The following is a 17,785-nucleotide window of genomic DNA, read 5'->3' on the forward strand; positions in this document are numbered from 1 at the left end:
GCTACAAGTGTGTTGTGGCGCTCGGTCCGATCCACTTTCAACAGCGTTTCTCAGAAGTTGCTTACTGCACCTTTAAACTAACAAAATAATGTAATAGTAATGCATTACAATATTCTGTTGATAAAAGTAGCTAATTTTCCCTAAAAAAAAGTGACGTGAAAAGTTGGTTGAAAGTTACTTTTGGTTCTTTTTGTTTGTTCCCATGCATGCATGAGTGTCTAAATGACATTTTAATTCAGTAGATTCAAATATGTTTAAGCAAATTAATTAATTACTTAATTACTTTTTTAGCCCAAGTAATATTCATAAAAAGTAACTCAAATATTAAAGTGTAAATTTATAAAGTAATGCGCTGCTTTAATTGTTGCATCAAAAAAGTAATCTGATTACATAATACATGTTACTTGTAATGCATTATCCCCAATTCTGACACTGGAAAACACTGATAAGTTATCGTTAGTTGATTGTCATTTTTTGTGTGTGTTGCAGTGCTGGCCAGTTTCCGAGGAACGGTGCAGCATGGCTTGCCTTTGGAGATCGGTGATACGGTGCAGATCCTGGAGAAATGTGAAGGTACATGAGTGCTGATGCCAGCCACTTTCCTCAAAGCCATCTTTTACATCTATTTCATTAGTATAAACCCCTTTTTAGTGTTTACACAAGTTTGGACCAGCTTACATTGCAAAATGATTCAGATTGACAATGCTGTTCTGTTAGTAGGGCTGGGAGATATGGCCCAAAACAATTATCACAATATAATTTTCCATATCAGTCGATATCGATAATTAGCACAATAAATGTCAAATCTTTATTTCTTTACATTTTAAAGGCATATTTTTGCTCCTGAGTGAAAGATGTAGGACAGGTAATTATGGTTTTAAACAATCCTTTATTGTCAAAACATGACAACACACTTCCCAAAAAGGTGAACAATTGATCAAAACTGAGGTAGATTTATTTATTACTAATAAAATGAATATTAGTAGAAGAATTAGTAGAATATTATTAATATAAATAGAATAGAATATATAAAATAAGTATCTGTAATTATATAACATTTGGCTCTGCTGACTGCACATGCAAAGTTAAAGTGCTTTAAAGATAATGTTTGTCATAAACAAATATAGAATTCAAATTACGATGTTTTAGTGAGTATAGTTTGGTAACGTTAGCTTGTTGTAAGTCACCCACTACAACTAACAAGGCGATAAGCCTATGTGTGAACTGATATTGGGCTAATGTAGATTGACCGCTGTGTTGGGCTCAATGCTATATGGAAGAACTTCGAAGAAGCAAGATATTTGAATAATTATACTACCGTGTGGTGAACCTATAAGCAGTGCATGTCGCTCTGTTTAATGTCGGATTGTAAATAGCCAAAATATCTCAAAACCACTGAAGTTGAGTGACCTCTCTTGTCAACGATATCTGTGTCCTCCGAGCTGGTCGTGAGCGCTGAATTTCCTTCACTATCGCTCGTTTTTCTCGCTCCACTCCACTGTAATCCAACACTGCGTGCGGCACCCAGAAGCCTGGTGTGCAAAACGCATGCGCAGTGTTACGCTTAGCGTGTAAGCATTATATAGAGTATTTATCGAACTGTTGTTATCGTTTTATCGAGGAAAATTATTTCCCGATAATTATCATTATCGTTTTATCGCCCAGCCCTATCTGTTAGTTGCACAAGGTCACATTGTCACAGGCAGACTAACTTACCCAGGATGAAAGTGCCCAAAACAAACATTATACTGCTGATTTAGTGATCGATTTAACTGGTAAATTAAACTGCGCAGTTTATTTAAACCAAATTAGCTGGTTTAGGCTCTTTTTCTCAGGGCTTCTTGAGGATAATGTTGCCAGGCTTGACCAGGAGCTTCCCTACTAAAAAGATCAACCAGCATATATTGTTTTGGATGATGACATGTTCCTACCTGGTTTCTTAAGCACAATTTATACTTCTGCGTCGAGTGTACGCCGTAGCTACGTCATAGGCTGTGTGTTGCACGCGTGTGTATGACGTACCCTTGTGTGCACCACTGCACCTCTCCAAAATTTTTACAACGTGTAAATTCTATGCGGACCGCAAACGCTGTGATTGGTCTGCCAGAACTCAGGGGTAAATGGACTGCATTTATATAGCGCTTTTAACAGACCATTGGCCCTCCAAAGCGCTTTACACATTGCCTCACATTCACCCATTCACTCACTCATTCATAAACCGACGGCGGTGTCAGCCATGCAAGACGCCATCCAGCTTGTCGGGAGCAGCTGGGGTTAGGTGTCTTACTCATCGACACCTCGACACTTGGTCAGGTGGAACCGGGGATCGAACCGCCAACCTTCATGAACCACTGAGCCACTGCCGCCCCTACACATGTACACATGCTCCCTCTACATGTGTAACTGCACATCGCCGCGGACAAGAACGCAAAAGTATAAATGAAAATTGACACGTAGCCCACGCCGTAGAGGTTATGGCGCAGGTCCGACACAGAAGTATAAATCAGCCTTTAACCAGCTTAACCAGCAGGACTTCCTTGTCAAACTAGCTTTACCAGGAAGTCCACGCAGGTTGAACCATTTCATAAGCTAAGTAGGGCTACAACTAACAATTATTTAAAATAAAAACTAAAACTTAAATAAAGTTAAACCTTTTATAGTAATAGTATTTTAATCGTATATAGCTATAGTAAATAGCTATAGTATACTAACATTACACTGCAATGAAACCATTTTATAAAACGACTGTTTACTGACCTCCAATGAACTACAGGTAAAAATCTAGTCATGTGAGAGGGTTTTTGTATGCAAAGTTAAAAATATAATAGAATTAGCTGGAAACCAGCTATAACCAGGTCTGAATAAACTTAGCCTGGTTAGTCATTCTAGTCTAAGATGGTCTTTTCCTCAGGGTTGTCTTGATTTGATAAAATGCTGACACAGACACCTGTACCACCTCTTAAACGGGAGGATTTGAAACCAGTCTTTTTTGTGACCCACACTCGACTCCTTCGTTTCCTGTTTCCACCCTTTGAAGACACACTCCTTTGTTCTCTGGCTGCATGCGTTTCCTGTTTTTTGAGTAAGAGAGCTGGTTTCGTTTGGAGAAAAGCCAGTAAAATTGTGATGGAGAATCTTAAACGGTAGATATGACACTACATAATCATTAGTTCCTGACTGACTGGAGGTGCTACTTATGAGATGAGGGGTCATGATTCTATATACAGCTGCTATTACACTATTTGCCGTGTGTGCAGAGGTGATATAAGCCCCCTGTTTTTCACACCTTCAAACTGTGCTCGGCTATTTGCCAGGAAGCACAGTAGCTTGGGGGTGGGTTGCAGTGGGCACAAGGTTCATCAGTGCTGGAGATGATCAGATAACAGTGATAGTGCAGGCATCAGTGAGTCAAAGCGAAGCTGAGGTTGAAAGTATCTTGTTGGTCAAATCATTGCCAAGTCTCAATACACTCCTAAAAGAGAAGGTTCTATACAGAACCTTTAAGGTAGGGTAGGTGATTTCGAAGGCTTGCAACAGCAAGCTAGCTTTGAAAGCATAATGGAAATCGCTCTACAAAGCCACACCTCCTCCAAAACACATGAATGCACACAGTTTGCAAAGCGTCATAAGAGACGGTGTTAAATAACCTCATGTCCCAAAGCACACAGCATTACAATAATAACGTTAACAACTTACAGAGCTCTTACTTGTACCACCTGACTGAGGACATGAACAGCTCCGGGTAGAACGTCACAGGTTGCCATCTCATAATAACGGGTACGACATTGCGTGAACGCAGCATAAACTCGTTGTTTTGGTTCAGGAGGAACTGTAAAAGGTGGCTGCTGTTTGTTTGTGGTGCTAGGTGACTGTTTGTCCACAGCTCTGCATAACCTAGTGAAACATGCTGAAGATGTGTGATGTCTGCGCAAGCAGGTGTGTGGAGGTATGGAAATACATACACTATATTGGCAAAAGTATTGGGACCCCCCTCCAAATGATTGAATTCAGTTGTTTCAATCGCTTCTATGGCCACAGGTGTATAAAATCAAGCACCTAGGCATGCAGACACATGCAGACGCTCTCAGGAGTCTCCAAGCGTGGTACCGTGATAGGTTGCCATTTGTGCAACAAGTCCATTCGTAAGATTTCCTCACTACTGAATATTCCATGGTCAACTTCATGGAATGGGTTTCCATGGCCGAGCAGCTGCATCCAAGCCTTCATCACCAAGTGCAATGCAAAGCGTCGGATGCAGTGGTGTAAAGCGCACCATTGGACTCTAGAGAAGTGGAGACGTGTTCTCTGGAGTGACGAATCACACTTCTCTGTCTTGCAATCCGATGGATGAGTCTGGGTTTTTGGCGGTTGTCAGGAGAACAGTACTTGCCTGACTGCATTGTGCCAAGTGCAAAGTTTGGTTGAGGGGGGATTGTGGTGTGGGGTTGTTTTTCAGGGGTTGGTCTTGGCCCCTTAGTTCCAGTGTAAGGAAACCAATGAAACCAGTGAAAATGCTTCAGCATAACAAAATATTTTGGACAATTTTATGCTCCCGACTTTGTGGGAACATTTCGGGGATGGCCTCTTCCTGTTCCAACATGACCACTCACCAGTGCACAAAGCAAGGTTCATAAAGACATGGATGAGCGAGTTTGGTGTGGAGGAACTTGACTGGCCTGCACAGAGTCCTGACCTCAACCCGAAAGAAAACACCGTTGGGATGAATTAGAGCGGAGACTGCGAGCCAGGCCTTCTCGTCCAACATCAGTGCCTGACCTCACAAATGCGCTTCTAGAAGAACGGTCAAAAATTCCCATAAACACACTCCTAGACCTTATGAAAAGCCTTCCCAGAAGAGCTGAAGCTGTTATAGCTGCAAAGGGTGGACAAACTCCATATTAAACCCTACAGATTAAGAATGGGATGTCATTAAGTTTATGTGCATGTAAAGGCAGGTGTCTCAAAACTTTTGGCAGTATAGTGTATGTTGACAGGCAGGTAGGACATCATATCGTTCCCCTCGGACATTTAAAAATGTTGCCTTGTGAAAGCGAACCCGAGCAAGAAGAAATTGCAACAATGTAACAATTTTAAAATAGGTGTTTCGGAACGAAGCAAACAAGGTCTTAAAACAAGACTCAACAACTCAGAGTTCAGTTGAGTAAATAAAATAAAATATGCCACCAAGTTCCTACAGTATGTGATAGTAAAATGTGTTTAGAGTCTTGTGTATTGTACTTGTTAAATCTTTGGCAAAACAAATGCTACAATTGCCATTTTGTTTCTTTAGATGCCATGCCAGTGCTACAGAATATGGTTGGACGTTTGAGATATTAAATTTCTATATCTGACTTTCAATGGAAATAGGAATTAAAAAAATAAATAAAATCAGTGCCCTCACACATCCAAATGCTTTCAAATGCAATACTTATGTAAATCCATGCATTTGCACATATACATTTGTCCTATCTTTAGTCATTTTAAGAGAATATTTCCAACATTACGTACTGTTAGATCTTATGAAACGGCTTCAGTCGAGAAACATTAGGGCAATATTAAAGATGAAAGTCACAGAAATGTTTTGTGTTTCAGGTTGGTACAGAGGATTCGTCCTCAAGAACCCGAATGCCAAGGTAAGCAACTGTGTCTTTGTCTTTTATCAGGTCTGTCAGTGTCGGATGCTATTTCCAGTTGCGAGAAAGACGGAACGCACGGATCAAAGCCAGTTTCTCTTTTTATTTCTGCCTTTTTGTTCCCTTGTTTATTAGTAGACTTATTCACTTTTGATTTGTTTACCTGTTATCTCTCGTTCTTTTCAGGGCATTTTCCCATGCAACTACATCCATCTGAAGAATGCGCATATCAAGAACAAGGGGTGAGTTGAAGAAAAGAAAAGTACTAAAAGTTATTAGTAACATTTGCATATTTGCAGATATCCAACATGTCGGAATAAAGTGCAGACATGCACATTTTACACATAATGTTCGCTATTGTTACTGCAATAAAGCCTACAGTACAATGATGTTTGTGTTGCACCACTAAACCGTCTATTTTCACATGATTTGATTTGTATCTTTCAATGAGAAAACGTTCAACTGACGTATTAGATTGACCGTATGTGAGCTTGATTACTGCAGATATTTGTGTGAACATGTTAAATTCAAAGTGAATGCCAATCAAACCTATGAGAGCTGGAATCTGGCAATGTTATTGTTTTATCTACTTCTGTATTCTGCCTCCATGCAATATAAGCCAAGTTTGGTTTTGTTGATTTTATGACTTTTTTTTTAAATTGGTGTACGGATGTCTGAGACTGCGCTGCCTGAACATAATGCTAAATGAATGTAGCGAGGGTGAACAGAAGGAAAACGCCAGCGCACCACTGCTTTTCTGCTTTTTCCTTTGATTAACGTACTGTATAGCAAGCGCAGAACCAGATGAGGTGTATCTCATATCTGTTGTGCTGTGTGCCGCCCACATTTGACTCACAGGCAGTTTGAGACGGTGGTGCCGACTGAAGACTCTGTCATTACGGAGATGACGTCCACCCTGAGGGACTGGGGCGCCATGTGGAAGCAGCTCTTTGTGGTAAATACTGTTTGGGCAAACACAGCAGTCCGCCCACAGCCAGACACTGGCTATGTGAACTCTGGGTACACAGATGCTGATGGGAGGAATATATTATTTGTATTTCAGCTGTTGATGCGGGAGAAACTGTTTTTGAATTATTTTTACACCAGATCATTAGTGGTACAGCAATATAGCCCGTTATTAAAGCTGCAACTTCAACATTACAGTGGCTCTTTCCTTTCCTTTTGTTTACCCCCATAGAAAAACGAAGGAGACCTGTTTCACAGACTGTGGCACGTGATGAATGAGATTTTGGATCTCAGGCGGCAGGTTTTGGTGGGTCACCTGACTCACGATCGCATGAGGGATGTCAAACAGCACATCACGGCACGTCTGGACTGGGGCAACGAGTGAGTACAGTATCATCTGTGTGATGTAATAAAGCAAAACACCCATCATGAACATGTTCAGGTCATATTTCACACAAATGTGAAAAAAATACGAATTATACTTTATTCTAAATGAAGAAAATTAAGCATAATTGCATTAAAATTATCTTGTCACTGTTACCATAATTTAAAAAAAGTCATATTTTTTTATGAGTACATTTATTAAATATGAATTTCCCTGCTGTTCAAAAGCTTGGGGTCTGTTTCTTATACTCACCAAAAATACTAAAATACTGTAAATACAGCAATATTTTGAGATATTATTACATTTGACTTTATTTTAAGATGTCATTTATTCATGTGATGCAAAGCTGAATTTTCAGTGTCACATGATCCTTTAGAAATTATTCTAATATGCTGATTTGCTGCTCAAGGAACATTTTTTATTATTATCAATGTTGAAAATAGTTGTGCTGCTTAATATTTTTTTAGGATTCTTTGAACAAAAAGTTCAAAAGAACAGCATTTATTTTGAAATCGAAATCTTTTGTAACATTATAAATATTTTTAGTCTTTTTTAATGCATTTGTCAATTTAATGCATCCTTGTTGAATAAAAGTTCATATTTCTTTTCTTTTTTTTAATGAATTTCTTTTTTAATAAATCTTACTGACATCAAACCTTTGAATGCTAAGTATAAATAAAGTATTACATATTTATATATCTTGGTATTATTTGTTATACTGTTTTTATTGTATGCTGGTAAAATCTACTTTTTTAAATAAAAGTAAATTAATTGATTGCAGTAATGATAAAGAAACTCCCCACAGAGAATTATGCAGAAGAGTAATTTTCTTTATGTAAAATATAATTTCTTATTTTATTGGTTCGATTTTGAGATTAAATGTGTTCCAGGCATTTTTTGTGAGATTAATTCCTTCCATGAGGTAAGAAACAGGACCTTTCAGAATTCTGCGGTTGCCCAAAGACCCGTTCACACCAAGAATCATAACTATAAGGATAACGATAACTATTCGTGTCCGTCCACACCAAAGCACAATATTGTTCTGTTTATAATAAGCATGTGCTGCAGTTTTGTCTGTGCTGCTTTAAATGCTCAAGGATGGATTCTGGCTGTCTGATTCCAACTATATTGTTTCTCTCTGCCATTATTGTTATAGTTGTGGTGTGGACTCTGCTATTCTTTTATATTTCGAATGATTTTTAGAACTATATCTTTGGCCCTGTTTACACTGGTATTAAGATGAATTTTGGTTGATTTGATCACGTGGATGACACTAAACGGGGTCTAAAATGTTTTGAGCTTATCCGCTTTCTATCACTTCCAGAGGAAGTCTCAAACGGATTCGCCGGATTGCTTTCATAGTATATAGACGCTCACGTGGTCAAATGCGTTCAAACAGCCATAAAAGGCCGGCTGCTCTCCGCCTCCAGACCTAAAGCATAAACATTTATAGGACGCACGTTAGCTAGACACAATGTTCTCTCACCATTCCTGATTTCTAACACAAACTCACAGCGTTTGCCGTGGTCTTGCTGCTATCAGAGCAGAAACGAAAGCTGCTGCTCTTCATATGTCTTCTGTCGTCTCCGGTCGCGTTCATATGTAAATCGCACAAGTTTATTTAATCCATTAGATCGAAAGATCGAAAAAAGCCCATTCATTTACCAAGACCCTCCCTTTGAAGAAATCAAGCACAAAAGTGTCTGAAAGTGGACAAAAGAGACGGATTAAAACACCAGGTTTAAACAGGAATGTGTCTCCCTGTGTACTTGTGATAAACGCATCTTAAAACGAGTTGTAAACAGAGCCTTTATCATTATTGTTATAGTCATCGTCCTTGGTGTGAACAGGCTTTAACATGGAAATATGTTGTACGCAGTCTGGTAATGCTGTACGGTTTCTGTGCTTTCACAGGCAGCTGTGTTTGGACCTTGTACCCAGGAGAGAGTTCAGCATGGTGGACCCGGATGAAATCAGCATCACCGAGCTCTACCGACTGGTACGTCTGTTTTGCTGCGTTACCATGACGACCGTGTTCCTGACTCAGAGTTGATCTTCTGAGAAAGATTCCCCATTTAGCCGCTTAATCCCGTTCCGTTAAACTCAAGAGGCACGTGATGAAATCCTCAACATCATCAGCTCGAGTAACAGGCCCCATGGGGAAAATGACAGTAATTCTGAGCCGCACTGACAAGATACTCTGCAGAAAATTACAGTCGTCATGGATGTGGAAGTCTGGTAGCCGGCCGGAGGGGTTGTTGACAGCGGGGAGTCTCTGCTGTGATATAATTGAGTTATGCGAAGCACATTGGAGCTTTACTTCGGGCTAAACGTGACCTGAAGTGTCCCCATACTGTGTAATGTAATGTAATAACCCTCCGCTGCCAGACGGACTCCATTACCCAACCCTGTCTGTGGTTTATGTGGCGGGCTCGCACGCTTTTGCCATCAGCTGTGTGTGAGATGAAACACAAGATGTTTGCAACCTGCAAATTGCTGACGGCCATAAAAAAATATTTATTTGAACTCAAATTAAAAGATCTTTTAAGGCTGTATTCCAAATTAGATCTGGTGTTTATGACAATCAAAGCTAAAAAAAGGAAGTTCTTAACAACAGTTATTGATTTATTTGGGTTATTTTGTGCTGTGATGATCTAGTTTAGCTGTGATTGAATAGCAGGCTCAACAGGATGGCGTTTTGTGTGTGTTTAGACGGAGCTCATTACCTGTGACACATACCCAGTGTGCTGTGATGAATAGTGCGGGAGTGAATCAGGTCACCCAGTCTCACCACACACACTTTAATTAGTGCTGGGGATTCAGGCATCACCACAAATATGTGTGTGTGAAAGAAACCGGGAGATTGGGAGTGAGAAAACGTAGCCCAAAACTATGAATGCACAATAGATTGGACAATGATAGTTGCTTTCACTTTTTAATGCCGAATGGTTGATTGTTCATGATAATTATTACCCCACACACGCGTGATCAGGGCACAGGTGGTCTTTGTTTGGAATTCTTGATGTGAAAGTAAGCAGTATAAGAAGTCTAAAACCTTCCGTGATCTGACCCGGCCTGCCAAACGGGGAATAAAGTCTTTAATGAAATTCCAGTGCTTTATCTTTTTAGCCTATTCATTCCCATTAACACTCTGTAATTGGAGCTTTGGTTAACGTCATTTCTCATAAAGGAGAAACTGCTGCTTTCTTTTATCCTCTTTCTTCATTTACTAAAGTTGGCATGAAAGGAAGTTGCGATAGTCTTTTCTTCCCGATTGTGACGGATATATCCGAGTGATACGGCTGTTAAAACTGTAGGGTGGGACTTGATTTTGTCCATTTGGGAATTGATCTGATGGTTGTGGTTTGCTATTGGCCGATCTCATGTGAGTGGCAGGTTGTCCCGCCCACGCACCAGTAAACATGTCATCAGAGACGTCGCTGCAAGGATAAGGGAAAGTTACTTTGATGGTATTCCATATTAAAAAGGTCAATTTTGTTTTCATGGTGACTTTAATGCACTTAAATGCTCACACATCACCTTACAATCAATTGAAACCCAATTTATGGATGTAATTGTAGTATTTAACCTTTTTACATACTATACTATTTCATGTGTTTCTCGCTTAATACATTGCCTAATGCATGATTACTTTTATGTTCAGACATTTAAAATCGACTAATGTAAAAATCATTACAAGCTCCTCCTCTTCTTGTTTGCATTCCTGACACCATAGAGTTCTGCAGGGGTGACGCAAAAACCCGGAAGACTAATTCGTCAGTGGTTTGCTTGTATTGCCCTATGGGTTTTATAACGGAGTGTCTATTTACACCAAGTGCAAATAGCGTGCCTTGTTAGCAAGTGCTATTCGCACTAGCTCCGCCTAACAATGCCTGGTTGGGCCAAACAAGATTAAAAACAAAAAACGTGTATTTCAGCGTCTTCAGTGGTGTAGTCAGTAGAGTGTAAGGTTTAAGGATCTTGGTTTTGACCCGGGTTCGAATCTGCCTTTTGGCGAGCTCGCTATTCTTCCTTTTTTCCATCACATCGGAAAGGCATTCACTTTCAAGAAAAATGAAGAAAATGTTCTAAAAGTGGAAATAAAGCGCCTAACGAAATTATATTTAATAATAATAAAAGCGTTTATTGGTTAGGGGTAGGTGTAGGGAGGGCTTTTTATTGTCCTATTAAAGTGGCATCCATTTAATAATTTTAATAAATATAATCATTTACACTGTTATTATTGCATGCTGTTAATGTACAACAATACTGAGGTGCAAATAGTATGTATCTGTCAAAATAAAGTCTAAATTGCATGTAATTACTATTTACACATATTGCAAAGAACTGCAAATTGTTCATGGTGTAAATAGAATATATCACTATTTTCACTTAGTATGCTATTTCACTTAGCAAATAGCATTTGCAGCTATTTGCACTTTGCGTAAATAGCATCTATCACTATCTGCACTTGGATAAATAGCAATTATCGCTAAGAAAATATGCTATTTTCACTTAGTGCAAATAGCTGCTAGCCTGGTCCTACCAGACTCTCGTACATTTCATTTGTACAGAGAGTCTGGCCACTCTCCATTGACAAGCGTTAACTTCCTTGAAGGCGGGTACTCTGGTGAAGTTTAAAACTATTGGATCTGCCATAGCCAATCGCTAACTTTTGGTCGTGACGTATGTCATCTCAAACTAGCGCACGGCATCAACGTCATCGTTCTCAGCCACTCCCTCTGTTCGCTGATTGGACCGGTTCAAATTTGACCAGAGAAAACCAGAGAATCCCAGACGGAGTACTGAAGGAAAATGAAAATAGAGCGGAAGTACGTAGGAGGGCGGAGCCAGGGTAAATAGCCGCAGCCTTTTTATAATGGGAGTATTTCAGTTTATGACTAAAATAAGGTCTGTGGTAAACATATGCTGATGATACTTGGATGTTTTGTTCTACAACATTAATTACACACACCTATATAGAAAAGGCACATTTTGAAGCTATTATGTTTATAAAAAATAAAAAAAGCGTGTTGGTATTCTGTTTTCAACATGGTTTGGTACAAATTAATTGTAATGGCTGCTTATTTACTTATCTTCCAGTGCTATTTAAGTGAGGAATACTTAAAGGCTACAGGCCACCATTAGTATTATACGTTTTTAAATGAAAGTGTGTTCATTAGTGTCTATCTCTGTCCTCATACACACAGCATCACAGGGAGAGCATATGCGCTACACCGTTGGCCATTTTATATTTCCCATCACGCCTTTTCACACCTCAGTGTCCTCACACAGAGTGCGGTTCAACAACTACAATCCAATAGATGATACTCCCAAGTGAAAAGTGTGTTTGTTACACAACAACAACGGTGTGAATGTGCACTTAAAACGAGCATGTGTGCACGTGTGCGCGTGTGCATTTGACATTGCACACTGTGGTGTCATTGCAAAGAAAGGAGCATAATAACTGGACCAAATCAGATTTGGCCGGCTGTAAAGGAGCCGTGCTGCGAACATGGAGCCGCTGGAATTCAATGGAATATTCAATGCATTTCTGCTTATGTTATGCACAGCTTCTCCGGCTTTTTTGGGTATCAAAAAGACACAAGTTAGAGCTTTATTTGGTGTTTATATGCATTGTGAATCCTTTTTTTTTCATGCGCTATTGAAAAGTGGTTGCATCACATGTAATGATCTCTATGTGTTTGAATGGATAGATGGAGCATCGCCACCGGAAGAAAGAAACTCCGACTCCTGTCAGCACACATCACCTGTTTGTCCATTTGAAGAGTCTGATGAGCTCAAACCTGGGTGAAGAACTGGAGGTCTTCTTCTTTATCTATGATAGTCGAGAGAACAAACCGCTCAGGTGAGCTTCTAACTCCTCATTTATATCAGGGGCCTCCAGACTCGGTCCTGGAGGGCCACTGTCCTGCAGAGTTTAGCTCCAACCCCAATTAAACACCTAATCAGTGTCTAACTAGGGCCTTGTAAGACACTGATTAGCTGGTTCAGGGTGTTTAATAAACTCTGTAGGATAGTGGCCCTCCAGGACTGAGTTTGGGGATCCCTGATTTATATGGTTGTGTGATTTTTCACCTATACACTACCGTTTAAAAGTTTGGGGCTGGTAAGATTGTTTAGTGTTTCCTAATATGCTGATTTGCTTCTCAAAAACCATTTCTTATTACCAATGTTGGAAACAGTTGTGCTGCTTAATATTTATGTGTTTTTGGAGCAATGTTGTAATGAAAAGTCTTCCTTTTGTGGGAAAAAAATCCTATTTGTGTCCTGAAACAGGATGTGCTCTTCAATCATAACCTCATTACGCGTGCTTCCTCCTGTTTTTGTCCCTGGCCACTGCCAGACAGATGAAAAACAAACATACAGTTTTCATCAGGGAAACACACCTGCAGTTGAGGCTGTGAGAGGCTTCAGATGGTTTTGTGTGTGTGTGTGTGTATGTATGCGTACCTGTTTATCTCATCTAATGGTTAATTACCGACTCTAACCGTCTCAGCAGCTGCTCGGTGGCGTTTGCTCACATTGTCTCAGTGTTTTCCCTCTGTTCATTGATTGGAGTTTTTCCGTCAGTCTCTGTAGTCTTGAAGGAGAATATTAATGTGGCTCTGATCCAGCATCGATTTCCCTACCTGGTTAGATGGCTGTTTTCCAGTTAATTATTTGTTTCTGTATGGAATGGTGGCACGGCACTCACTTTTTTTTTTCAGGCAAGCCTGCGGCCTCAAATCTGTTCAATATCTAGCCTTGACAGGTCCTGTGGATTTAATCACGCTGCTGCCAAGATTCCCACAACTGCAGTGAATAGGGAATCACTAGGGCTGTATCCCAATTTGAATATTTGACACTGTAACATAATGTGTTGTTGATGGAGGAAGTACATACTTCTAAGCATGTAATAAAACGATATAATATTTGGAGATGTACCATGCTGTTGCATACTTTTTTTATATAACTTATTTCATTTACATGTGTCTGTAATTTAGTATCGTGCTAAATTAATTATCTTAAATTATTATTTTTAGGTTAATATAGTTAACCTAATATTTTTTACATTCTTTGGTATTTTCCTTCAATTAAAAATATCGCTTTCAAATGTCAAATCAAAAACTGTTACATTTTTGACATGCTATTTTTAGTGTACTATGATTTGTGATGCATAATTCTTATCTGGCTAACAACATCTATGGTTAATTACACATGTAAATGTATGCATTTATTTAAATAATAATAAGAATAGTAATAATTATAGTAATAATAACAACAATAACACTAATGCTGTCAAATCGATTAATCGTGATTAATCACATCCAAAATAGGAGTTTGCGTTTACATAATATTTGTGTGTGTACTGTGTATAATTATTATGTATATATAAATACACACTCGTATATATTTAAGAAGTATTTTCATGTATATACTGTATATTTATATAATTTATTTGATATATAATCTAAATATTTTATAAATAAATATAACAAATTGTTCTTAAATATATACCTGCATGTGGAGGTATTTATATATACATAATAATTATACACAGTACACACACTTATATTAAATAAACACAAACTTTTATCGCGATTAATCGATTTGACAGCATTGAATACTACTACTACTACAAATAATAATAATAATAATACAGTATATACATGTATACATATACTGTATTATTATTATTATTATTATTATTATTTAAATTAGTTAATTCATTATTATACCAGTTTGTATATTTACGTGGTCAAAGTAGAATTCTTTTTTTACTTTCTTTTAATGTATTTATTTATAAATTTTCCATGCAGCTTAACTTGTACTGATCCCACAGCATTTGTTTGAGTCGAGTGATTCAGCATCAGTCCTGATGTTAGGCAGCTCATGTTACCAGTTATATCCATTTCGTCTAGTGGTGCGCGGACAGCGAACGCTCTTACAAAAAGATGATGGTGCTGTTTGTTCATTTTTCTTTAGACAGTTTGAACGCTGCTACCAAAAGCCCCTTGTGTCTGTGTGTGTGTGTGTGTGTGTGTGAAGCATTTGAGAGAGAAAGAGTATCTGTGTTTCTCCTCATTTCTGCCACAGGATATGTGCAAAGTGCTGATTGACAGCCTTCTGGGTAACAGCTCCCCCTCCATTCCCACGGGACCGTTTTGTGGCATAGTTAATTTATCCAGCCAGACACACAGGGATCACTTTTCCATCCATGTCGATTTATCCAGCCTTGTCCGGAGGGAGGCGTGGGGGTCGTATCGGTGTCCCATTTGAACTTGTTGTGTTACAATCCCTGGCATCAAGGGAGGAAATAACAAATTCTCTGTGATGTGCCGGGGCGAGAGTAAAAGAAAGCCGCCCGACTGTGTGTCATTGAATTGCTGGCGTGATGTCTGCCGAAAGGAATATCCCAGCGTCCACAGACGCCTCTTCAGAAAGCGATCGCAGCCCTGCAGCTGTGTGTCAAAGGCCAAAACAGCCTTTGTGCTCCTGCCTCTGGTGATGGGACGCTGGGATCGCAACAATGCTGAGTTAATTAACACAGCGTTCGTGTGAAGGGCCGGTTTAATGCAAGTCCATGCATGAATGTGTGTATTTTCCTGAGCGGATTGTACGCCTAAGTTTTGTTCGATCTCTATTGCCAGTTATTGTTCCTGTTGGGATGCATTATAGGGCCGTTCTTCTTTTTATCATGAAGCTGTGAAAGTCATGTAACTGGATTACGAGGTTGGTCGGTCAGTGATGGACACATGGTGTCTGTCCCATTATTGCCCTGTATTGACAGCTGGCAGTGGCCTGGCATGGTTTACTCGTGGCTTATTTAATTTTCTGGATGAATATATTTAAAAAAACAATACTTATAACAAAGCATCTTGATCAAGGGCACGATGGTGGCACCTCAGGAATCACAATATTTTTTTTTGTTGCAAAGTGATGATATCAGATGTAAAAAAACATGGTACATGGTATTCTTCTTTTTAATTTAAATGTGATTTATACATGTTTGTTTTTGTATATGTTTAAAAATAATGGTAATACTTATGTCCAAATTTGTCCATAAAAATAATAGTTTTTGGCCATTGCACATATAAAAAACATAATATTACCTTGTATAAAAACATGGTATTACTGTAGTGCATATCTAAAAATGACTATGGTACAAAAAACATGGTATTGCATGGTTGTGTCTCAAAATATTAATTTTGCTTTTTTGTTGTGTGATCTGTTATGTTTTATTAGCATGTTCTGCTTCTCAGTTTATTGACAGTTCAACATCTGTTATGATGAACCAGACTTTGCTTGGTAAATATTTTATTAGGCAAAGTGAATTTAACAGTACTGTGCCTGCTGTGCCAATGTCCTTAGAAATCTAATTCGAAACTGCATTTGTACAGAATGAACTCCGTGTTTAAACTGAAAGGCTTTCCCTCGCTCTCTCTTTGTTTTGCAGTGAAAGGTTCTTTGTTAAACTCAATAAAAACGGTCTGCCCAAGTTTCCAGAGAAGACCGAGAGACAATGCACACTTTTTGTGGTGAGTGTTGGGATAAAATCATTCCCAGACTAATCTCGCAGAGTAATCGGTGTTGATTAAGTTTTGTTTGTTTTACTCAGGATCTGGGGAGCGGCGACCTGAGAAAAGACGTGTATATTGTCGTACACATCATTAGGATTGGTAAAAGCCCGTATTGCCTCCACAGAATAATTACTGATGCCAAAGACCCTGCAGGCATGTGATGAGCGCTGATTGTTTGGTGTTTGTAGGGAGGATGGGTGCAGGAGAGAAGAAGAACACGTGTAATGTGCAATACAGGCGCCCGTTCGGCTGTGCTGTGGTCAGCATCGCTGATCTCCTCACTGCTGACTCCAAAGACGACCACCTGCTGAAGGTCTATGCGTAAGTGACCCTCAACACACACACAACTGCATCTGGTTTACTATCTTTGTGGGGACTCTCCATAGTCGTAATGTTTTTTATACTGTACAAACTTGCACTAACCCTACCCCTAGACCTACACATCACAGAAAACTTTCTGCATTTTTACATTTAAAAAAAAAACTCATTCTGTATGATTTATAAACCTCTATAAAATGATCTATAAACCTTTCCTTTTGGTAACCTCAGTTTAGGTCCTCATGGTGACAATAGTCCCCATGAGTCTGTGTGCATTCAGGGTGAAGTCCCCACCGGGATAGAAAAACATGTACACACACACACACACATACACATACACACACGCCACATAACACCGCAAGACCGTGAAAACAGCCATGTCTGAGATCCTGGAATCAGTCTAACTGTTTTCCCTGATTGGTCTGGGCTACGTTTCCCAAAACCATCGTAAGCCTAAGTTGATCGTAGAGACCATTGGTGGCAATTGTTCTATGATCAACTTAAGCTTACGATGGTTTTGGGAAACGCAGCCCAGATTGGTTGAGGTTGCCCGGTCACAATCCTTTTCATTTGCTCTACCAATGAATTTCTACAATAATGAAACCCCTGTAAATATATGGGAATTTTAAAATGGTCATTTTCAGCCTAAACGTAATAGAATTTGACATGAAAATAGTCTTAGATGATATGGCATGAAACACCGAAATAAATAAATAAAAATGTGTTTTGTTGTTTTGTTATTTTATTTTATTTTATTTATTATTATTTTATTTATTTTATTTATTTTATTTATTTTATTTATTTTATATATATATATATATATATATATATATATATATTTATTTATTTATTTATTTATTATTTTATTGTTTTATTTTATTGTTTTATTTTATTGTTTT

At 38.8% G+C, this 17,785-nt stretch overlaps 1 protein-coding gene across 2 annotated transcripts in view; it reads left to right on the plus strand.

Annotated features, from left to right (window-relative positions):
- The window catches only part of dock4b (dedicator of cytokinesis 4b), a 118,099-nt gene that overhangs the window by 44,555 nt on the left and 55,759 nt on the right, over positions 1 to 17,785 (plus strand). For both annotated transcript variants that reach the window (XM_079818191.1, XM_079818192.1), the window contains exons 2-11: positions 490 to 573; positions 5,593 to 5,633; positions 5,820 to 5,875; positions 6,492 to 6,588; positions 6,832 to 6,980; positions 8,899 to 8,983; positions 12,702 to 12,853; positions 16,445 to 16,526; positions 16,607 to 16,667; positions 16,757 to 16,889. In XM_079818191.1, the coding sequence (XP_079674317.1) occupies positions 490 to 573; positions 5,593 to 5,633; positions 5,820 to 5,875; positions 6,492 to 6,588; positions 6,832 to 6,980; positions 8,899 to 8,983; positions 12,702 to 12,853; positions 16,445 to 16,526; positions 16,607 to 16,667; positions 16,757 to 16,889 (940 nt within the window). The remainder of the gene's footprint in view (positions 1 to 489; positions 574 to 5,592; positions 5,634 to 5,819; positions 5,876 to 6,491; positions 6,589 to 6,831; positions 6,981 to 8,898; positions 8,984 to 12,701; positions 12,854 to 16,444; positions 16,527 to 16,606; positions 16,668 to 16,756; positions 16,890 to 17,785) is intronic.

The sequence above is a fragment of the Gobio gobio genome, assembly GCF_949357685.1.
Source record: "Gobio gobio genome assembly, chromosome: 5".
Lineage (NCBI taxonomy): Eukaryota > Metazoa > Chordata > Actinopteri > Cypriniformes > Gobionidae > Gobio > Gobio gobio.